At 73.6% G+C, this 7,791-nt stretch overlaps 2 protein-coding genes across 4 annotated transcripts; both read right to left on the bottom strand.

Moving 5' to 3' along the window:
- Nucleotides 1-2,401: 2,401 nt before the first annotated feature.
- On the bottom strand, nt 2,402-4,708 carry LOC148053805 (acyl-coenzyme A thioesterase THEM4-like). 2 transcript variants are annotated; one of them, XM_087772275.1, is made up of 5 exons: nt 4,604-4,708; nt 3,145-3,770; nt 2,952-3,062; nt 2,689-2,813; nt 2,402-2,594 (listed from the first exon to the last, which is right to left on the bottom strand). In XM_087772275.1, exons 2-5 carry the CDS (start codon nt 3,585-3,587, stop codon nt 2,533-2,535), a joined length of 741 nt encoding a protein of 246 aa, XP_087628401.1. In that variant the 5' UTR covers nt 3,588-3,770; nt 4,604-4,708; the 3' UTR covers nt 2,402-2,532. The 2 variants fall into 2 exon arrangements, with proteins under 2 accessions (XP_087628401.1, XP_087628399.1); XM_087772273.1 differs by lacking the exon at nt 4,604-4,708 and adding an exon at nt 4,027-4,115.
- Nucleotides 4,709-5,188: 480 nt separating this feature from the next.
- S100A10 (S100 calcium binding protein A10) lies at nt 5,189-6,931 on the bottom strand. Of its 2 annotated transcripts, XM_087772185.1 has the most exons (3): nt 6,699-6,931; nt 5,573-5,721; nt 5,189-5,463 (listed from the first exon to the last, which is right to left on the bottom strand). In XM_087772185.1, the coding sequence occupies exons 2-3, from the start codon at nt 5,702-5,704 to the stop codon at nt 5,302-5,304; spliced, it is 294 nt and encodes a 97-aa protein (XP_087628311.1). In that variant the 5' UTR covers nt 5,705-5,721; nt 6,699-6,931; the 3' UTR covers nt 5,189-5,301. The 2 variants fall into 2 exon arrangements, with proteins under 2 accessions (XP_087628311.1, XP_009465341.2); XM_009467066.2 differs by lacking the exon at nt 6,699-6,931 and having other exon boundaries at nt 5,573-6,682.
- Between the last annotated feature and the right edge of the window lie 860 nt (nt 6,932-7,791).

Raw genomic sequence — 7,791 nt, 5'->3', positions numbered from 1 at the left:
TAACACGCGTGCACAGACCCCGTAGTGGGTGCAGTTGCAGCTACACAACCCTCATCGCACGTGTGCCCCAAAACAGGCTTGCACATGCCACAACACGCTTGGTTGTGCTGTTACATGTGCAAACACGCCTGTGTGAGCTGTAAAACACGTGTGATGCTGCAACACACTGACACACGCAGCCTCCATGCCCCGGCAGCTCCTGATGCTCTCACACACGCACACAACGTGTGGGCACGCTCACACTCGTGTCTGCCCACCCGTGTGTGCTCCCACAGGTGTGCACGGTCACACACACGCCTGCCCGCACCCTGCCCTTGCACGCACGCTCACACCCGCTTGCACACGCATGGTTCAACACGCCCCCACCTGCTTGCACAAGCACACAGCCATGCCCACACATGTGCACACCTGCTCCCACCCCCTTGCACACCCGCCCCCCCCGCAAGCACCCGCGCCCGCTCCCCTGTGCTTGCACGCGCACACAGATCCCCGTGCACCCCCACGCCCTTGCACACGCGCCCCTGCCTGCTCCCACCTGCACGCCTGCACTCCCACATGCTTGCATGCACGCGTGCACACCCCTGCCTGCTCCCAAATGCTTGCACACGCGCATATACACGCTCCCTCCCCCTTGCACATGCACACACACTCCCGCAGGCTCCTCCATGCCTGCACACACGTACACCCGCTCTTGCATGCTTCCACCGACTGCCCGCATGCAGATGCACGCCCGTGTGCTCCCATGCCCTTGCACACGCGTGTTCACAGCCCTGCATGCTCCCACACCCTTGCACACACATGTTCACAGCCCTGCGCGCTCCCACACTCTTGCACACGCGTGTTCACAGCCCTGCGTGCTCCCACGCGCTTGCACACGCGTGTGCACACCCCAGCACGCTCCCACCTGCACGCACACCCACTCCCACCTTCCTCCGGGTGCGCACGTCGGCTCTCGCTCCCACACGCTTGCACGCTCCCACACGCGTGCCCACACGCGTGCCCAGCCCCAGGCTCACGCCCGCCAGCTCCCTCCTTGCACACGCACGCCCCCCGCCACACGCGCCCCCCCGCTCCCCCAGCCCCGCACACGCGTGTGCCCGTGCCCGCAGCCCCCCGCGCCAGGCCCTACCTCGCATGGCGGCGGCGGCGGCGCGGGCGGCGCGGCCGAGCGTTATAAGGGCGCCGGGGCCCCCCCGGCATCCTGCCCCCCCCGGCATCCTGCCCCCCCGGCCCCACGCACTGGAAATTTCCGACTTTCCACGGGGCGGCCGGGGGGAAACTGAGGCACGGAGGGGGGGCGCGGGGAGCGGGGCGGCCGGGGGTGCCCCCCCACCCCCGTGACCCCGGTGACCCCAGGCGTCCGGGCGGGCACCGGCACCGGGCCCCAAATCCCCCAGGGCGGCCCCGGCACCCCCGGCCCCCCGGGACCCCAAGGGCACCCCGGGGTGCTCAGCGTTGGGGTGCACCCACGGGACCCCACAGCACCCCGGGGTGCTCAGCGTTGGGGTGCACCCGTGGGACCCCAGGGCACCCCTGTGTGCCCGGTCCTGGGGCGCACTGATGGGACCCCAGGGCACCCCGGTGTGCCCGGCTTTGGGGTGCACCCATGGGACCGCACAGGATCCCAATGCACCCAGCTCTGGTGTGCACCCATGGGACCCCAGGGCACCCCCCTGTACCAGTTTTAGGGTGCAGGCATGGGACCCCAGGACACCCTGATGTACCCAGCCCTGGAGTGCACCCGTGGGACCCCACGGCACCCCGTTGTGCCCGGCTTTGGGGACCCCAGGGCACCCCGGGGTGCTCAGTGTTGGGGTGCACCCATGGGACCCCACGGCACCCCGATGTGCCCGGCTTTGGGGACCCCAGGGCACCCCGGGGTGCTCAGTGTTGGGGTGCACCCGTGGGACCCCACAGCACCCCGGTGTGCCCGGTCCTGGGGCGCAGGGATGGGACCCCAGGGCACCCCAACGTGCCCATTTTCGGGGTGCACCCACGGGACCCCACGGCACCCGGGTGTGCCCGGCTTTGGGGTGCACCCGCGGGTCCCCCTGGCCCGGCCCGGCCCGGCCCGGCCCCCTCCCGTGTCCGTGTCCGTGTCCGTGTCCAGCCGCCGCCGCCGGGGCTCAGCGCTGCCCCCGGGGCTCAGCGCTGCCCCCGGGGGGGCGCCCGGCCCCGCCCACCCCAACCGAGCCCCGCCCACCCCTAACCCCGCCCCATCGTGGCCCCGCCCCATCGTGGCCCCGCCCACACCCCGAGCCTCGCCCACCCGCGGCCCCGCCCCGGCCCCACCCTCCCCCTGCGGCGGGTCCCTGGCCGAGCCGCCCCCCCCGCCGCGGGGTCCCGCCCGCGGCCCCCCGGGAGGCGGCCGATCCCCACAGAGACACCGGGGACACGGGGGGGACCCACGGCAGCTGTGATGCTCCCGGCCCCCGCCCGCCCGGGGAAACTGAGGCGGGGGGGACGCGGGGTGATAGGGGGTGACAGGGGTGACAGGGGGGACACGGGGGGACACGGGGTGGCCGGGGACGGCTACCGGCCACCGTCCTCCTCCTGCGCCCGCTGCTTGGTGGGGTCCAGCCGGATGAAGAGACCTGGGGGAGAGGGGGGACAGGGGTGGGTGGGCGCCCCCGAGTCCCCCCCCCCGCCCCGGCCACCCCGGGGTCCCCAGGGTGTCCCCGTCCTCACCGGTGGCCCGGGCGTGCAGCGTGTCCCCGTCGGCGCTCCGGACGTGGCAGGAGAGGAAAACCTTGCGCCCCTCCAGCCGCTCGGCGCGGCCCTCCACCAGCAGCACGGCGCCCAGCGGGACGGGGCTGCACGGGGACAGCGCGGCTCAGGACCCCCCGCCGCCGCGCCGGGGACCCCCGCCAGCCCCGGCCCCCCGCCGCTGCGCCAGGGACATCCCCCCCCAGCCCCGGCCCCCACCGCCGCGCCGGGGACCCCCCACTCACGCCAGGTAGTCGATGCTGAGGTTGGCCGTCATCACCTTCCCGGCCACGGCCACGGCGCAGGTCCCCAGCGTGCCGTCGATGATGGCGGCGATGGCGCCGCCGTGGGTCAGGCTGGGGGGGACGAGAGGGTGAGCGCCGGCGTGGCGGGGCCGTGGCAGGGCCGCGGTGGGGCCGCGGCGGCGGGGACGCTTACCCGGGGTGTCCCTCCAGGTAGGGGCCGGGCTGGAAGAGGCAGATCAGGCGGCGCTCGGCGGCGTTGAGGAACATGGCGTACTCGAAGCCGTCGCCGTCGCCGTCGATGGCGCGGAGGAAGAGCCGCGTTTCCCTCGGTGTCGCCGGTGCCTCGGCGGGGACGGCAGCCGGGTCAGGGGGTGCTGGGGCGCAGCCGGGCGGGAGGTGCAGGCAGGCGCTGCGGTAGGAGGGGAGCCGTGCCCAGGCCCCGCCGGCGGCCATGGCCAGGAGGCGCCGGTAGTGCCGCCGCATGGCGCCGCTCCAGCCCCCGTTGGGCACCGCGTGGTCGCGGGGCGGCTCCGGCGCCGCGGCGGGGGGTGGCGGGCGCGGGCAGGCGCGGGCGGGGGCGCGGGGACGGCCGACGGCGGCCAGCGTTCGCGCCACCACCCCGCCGCGGGGCCACATGGCGCCGGGCTGTGAGGTCCCGCCCAGCCGGTGAGGTCACTGGTGATGTCACGCCCGGCCGGTGGTGTCAGTGGTGATGTCACACCCAGTCACTGGCGTCACTGGTGATGTCACACCCGGTCGCTGCTGCTGCAGGGCGGCGATGTCACACGTCGTCACCGGCCCTGACGGTGATGTCAGGCCCTGTCAGGGAAACCCAGTGCTGCCACGCTGGAAGCCAGCGGTGATGTCACTCCCAGCGGTGATGTCACTCCCAGCCGAGGACGGGGGCAGTGACGTCACTCCCGGTGCCCCCGCCCCGTGTGACCCCGGTGGGGCCAAGGACAGCCAGGTCAGAGGTCAGCCCCGGCCCCACCCTGGCTGCCCGGCCCCTGCCCCCCCGCCCCCTGCCCCCCCCCGTGACCCCTGACCCCGTGACCCCCGGCGCCCCTGCGCGCACCCCCCGCTCCCGCTGCGGCTCGCGAGACCCCGGACGCGGCGACCGCTGGGCGCGCGGTCAGGGCGGGCCACGCTCACGCTGCGTCACCGGTGGGGCGGGGCCTCCTCGGCTTCCGTAGGCGCCGCGCCCTGCCCCGGGGGTCCCCTATAGAGCCCTATGGCCCCCTATGGCCCCCTGCGCCGCCCCAGGGACCCCGCACAGCCCCCATAGCGCCCCATACGGCCCTATGCAGCCCCCATAGACTCCTATAGACCCCTTTGCAGACCCCTACAGCCCCCCTACGCACCCCTATACCACCCCATACAGCCCTATGCAACCCCCATACACCCCTATGACCCCTATGCAGACCCATACAGCCCCTACAGCCCCCCTATACCACCCCATGCAGCCCCTCCCGACACCCACACACCTCTATACAGCCCTGCACAGCTCCTGTGGACCTCCGTACAGCCCCTATACACCCCCATACAGACCCTGTGGACCCCTATACAGCCCGTATACACTCCTGTGCAGCCCCGTATAGCCCTTACGTACCCCTGCGCAGCTGTCTGTGGCGCTACAGCCACCTCATACGTACCTATATAGCCCTGTGCAGGCCTTACAGACATCTATACGTGCCTATACAGCCCTCTGCAGGCCTTACAGAGCTCCAAACTGCCCTATACGGCCCCTTCAGATGCCTGCACAGGCCTCACAGACATCTATACGTGCCTATACAGCCCTCTGCAGGCCTTACAGAGCTCCAAACCGCCCTCTACGGCCCCTTCAGATGCCTGCACAGCCCTGTACAGACCCCCGCAGCGCTTACAGGTCACCTATATGCCAATGTATACCCCTGCATGGGCCCTATAGACCCCCTCTACAGCCCTGTGCAGCCCCTATAGACCCCATACAGCCCCGCACGGCCCTCGGTGGCTGCCGTGGCCCCCCCCCCCCAGCCCTGCGCGGCCCCTACGCAGCCCCCCCATAGGCCCCCGTGCCGCCCCTCTGCCCCCCATACGCCCCTTGCAGGGGACCCCACCCCACCGGCACCCAGCGGCACGGGAGGGGGCACGGGGGAAGCAGGGACCCCGGGCGGGGATGGGGACCCCAGGGGGGTGACAGGGACCCCAGGGGGACCATGATGGGGACGGGGACCCCCAAAAATGAGGCAGCTCCAGCGTAGTACAAAACATGTTTATTGGGGTGGGGGGCACCCAGGGGCGGGCGGGCGGGCAGCGCCCGGGGGGGGTGGGCAGCACCGCGGGTGCCGGGGCAGCGCCGCGGGCGCTGCTCTCACTTCCTGCCCTTCTGCTTCATGTGCACCACGAAGTAGTCGTTGCAGGCGATGGTGAGCCCGGCCACCAGCGAGAAGAAGCCCTGGAAGCCCACCTTGCCGTCCCGGCACTGGTCCAGGTCCTTCATGATCTTGTCCAGGGCCATCGGGTCCCGCTGGTTCTGGGGGGGGAACACAGGGACGGGGGGTCAGGGCCCCTCACCGTGGTGGCTCCCCCCGGGCGGTCGCGGGGTCCCCCCGCCGCGGGGGGCCCGATCCTGCCCCCCCCACCTCCAGGAAGCCGGGGAACTCCTTCTCCATCAGCGCCCGCAGGTCCTCCTTGCTGAGGTGGTTCTTGTCCCCCGCGTACTTGTGGAAGGTGAACATGAGGGTCTCCATGGCGTGCTCCATCTGGGACGGCATGGCCGGGCGCTGCGGGGCTGGGGGGCACGGCTCAGCCGGGGGCCGGAGGGAGGGGACGCGGCTCAGCCGCACGCCCCGGTCCCCCCCCGCCCCGCTGGCGGGCCCCGGGCTGAGGCTGGCGCCGCTCATCACATGTGTGAGCGGTTTTCCAGCCGCCGGGAATGACTCAGCTCCGGGCTGCGGCCGCAGGGTGGGGCCGCGGGGGGGACACACATGTCCTGCGGGTGTGTCCCGCCCCCCCCCCCCCGGCTGCGGGGCGCCCTGGGGAACCCCAGTGAGTCAGGCCTGGGCGGGGTGTGCCCTGCCTCAGTTTCCCCGCGTCTGAGGGGTGACAAGGGGCAGCCCCAAAGCCCCCCCCCCCAAGGGGTGATGCTGCCCCCCCATCATTTTGGGCAGGGCCCCCCGGGCCGGGCAGAGATGTGGGGTGACCCAGGGGACCGCTGCTCCCCCCAGCCCTCGGCGTCCCCCCCCCAGGGCTTCCCACCGAAAGAGGAACCGGCCCAGCCCGCGGCTTCGCCTCCGAAAACCTGGGGGGGCCCCGGGGCAGCCCCGCCCCGGCCCCCCCGCCCGGGGGTCTGCCCCCCCCCGGGGTGCGGGGGCGTCTCTGGGGGGTCAGGGTGGGGTGCCCACCCTCCAGAGCGGGGTGCGGGGCTGGGTCCCCCTCTAATGGGGGGGTGCAATGCCCGGGGGTGCCCCCGGGGGGGGAGGCAGGATGGGGTCCGCCCCTAACGGGAGGGGCAGGACTGGGGTCCCCCCAGGAGGGGGGGCAGGAGGGGGGATCCCCACCCGGGGGGGGGCCGTGCATGGGGGGGGATCCCCTTTAAACGGGCGGTGCAGGATGGAGGCCCCCGAGCGAGGTGCAGGATGAGGCCCCCCAGTGGGGTGCAGGGATGGGCTCCCCCCCCCCGAAGCGGGGTGCAGGGATGGGCCCCCGGTGGGTGCAGGATGAGGCCCCCCGGTGGGTGCAGCCCCGGGGCCCCGGTCCGGTACTCACGGGCGGAGCGGTGCGGAGCGGAGCGGTGCGGAGCGGGCAGTGGCGGGGCGCGGCGCCGCCCGGGATAGGCACGGCGGGGGCGGGCCGGGGGGGCCCCGCTGAGTCACCCGCTCCCGCCCGGCCCCGCTCCGCCTTAACCCTTCCCTGCGCCGGCTGCCCGGGACCCCCGGGACCCCAACGGGACCCCCCTCCGCCGGCTGCCCGGGACCCCCCCGCTGCCCCCCGGTTCCCCGCCCGGGACCCCCGTCTTGCTCCGGTCCCGTCCCCCCCGCCCCCGCGGGGCCGCCACCCCGGCGCGTGCGGGCTCATTACCGCTAATTGGGCCGGGCGGGGCGTGGGCCCCCGCGGCAGCGCCCCACGCGTGGCGCACGGCTCCCCGCCCCCCCCCGCCCGGGGCGCCCCAAAAAAGGGGGGGTCCCCCTGTCCCCAGGGCCCCCCCCAAGGACCCCCCAGTCCCCAAGGGACCCCCTTGTCCCCCTGAGCCCCCCTTTGTCCCCACGCCCCCCCTTGTCCCCATGAGCCCCCCCCCAATTTGTCCCCAGGCCCCCTCCCCTTGTCCCCAGAGCCCCCCCATTTTGTCCCCAGGGTCCCCTCCTTTGTCCTCATGAGCCCCCCCTTGTTCCCAGAGCCCCCCACTTTGTCCCCAGGCCCCCCCTTGTCCCCCTGAGCCCCCTCTTGTCCCCAGGACCCCCCATCCTCAGCACCCCCCAGCCACCCCCACCCCAAGCGCCTCCCCTTCCTCACAGCCCCCCAACCCCCGCCCCCCCCAGGAGGCCCCCAAGGAGCCCCCCAACCCCAGGGACACCCCTGCGCCCCCCTCCCCGCCCTCGCGCTGCCGCTCTGCCCTCAGTCAAGATGGCGGCGCCCCCTCACGCCTCGCAATAGGCGCGAAGCCGCGCCCGGCGGACCCCGCCTGCCCTCTCCCGAGATGGCGGCCGCACCCCCACGTGCCCTCAGGGCGTGGCGGCCTTGCCATCTTGCCCTTATCCAACATGGCGGCCGCTTGCCGATGCTTCCGAAGGGCGCTGAAGCGGGCGGCCGGTGACCCGGATGGGCTCGCCCCCCTGCCCGTACCCAAGAGGGCGCCGCGCTC

Source organism: Nipponia nippon, unplaced genomic scaffold (genome assembly GCF_047370975.1).
Source record: "Nipponia nippon isolate SJK-2023a ecotype South Korea unplaced genomic scaffold, ASM4737097v1 scaffold_36, whole genome shotgun sequence".
NCBI lineage: Eukaryota > Metazoa > Chordata > Aves > Pelecaniformes > Threskiornithidae > Nipponia > Nipponia nippon.
Note: the sequence above shows the minus strand (reverse complement) of the source record. Positions and strands in the feature narration are given on the sequence as shown.

Excerpts from the sequence above, each read along its gene's own strand:
- LOC148053805 (XM_087772275.1), bottom strand. The coding sequence starts at position 3,587 with ATGTGGCCCCGCGGCGGGGTGGTGGCGCGAACGCTGGCCGCCGTCGGC. Across the intron at positions 3,063-3,144 it reads TACCTGGAGGGACACCCCGG|CCTGACCCACGGCGGCGCCA; the intron begins GTAAGCGTCCCC and ends CGTCCCCCCCAG. Across the intron at positions 2,595-2,688 it reads GCTGCACGCCCGGGCCACCG|GTCTCTTCATCCGGCTGGAC; the intron begins GTGAGGACGGGG and ends CCTCTCCCCCAG.
- S100A10 (XM_009467066.2), bottom strand. The coding sequence starts at position 5,833 with ATGAGCGGCGCCAGCCTCAGCCCGGGGCCCGCCAGCGGGGCGGGGGGG. Across the intron at positions 5,464-5,572 it reads AGTTCCCCGGCTTCCTGGAG|AACCAGCGGGACCCGATGGC; the intron begins GTGGGGGGGGCA and ends TTCCCCCCCCAG.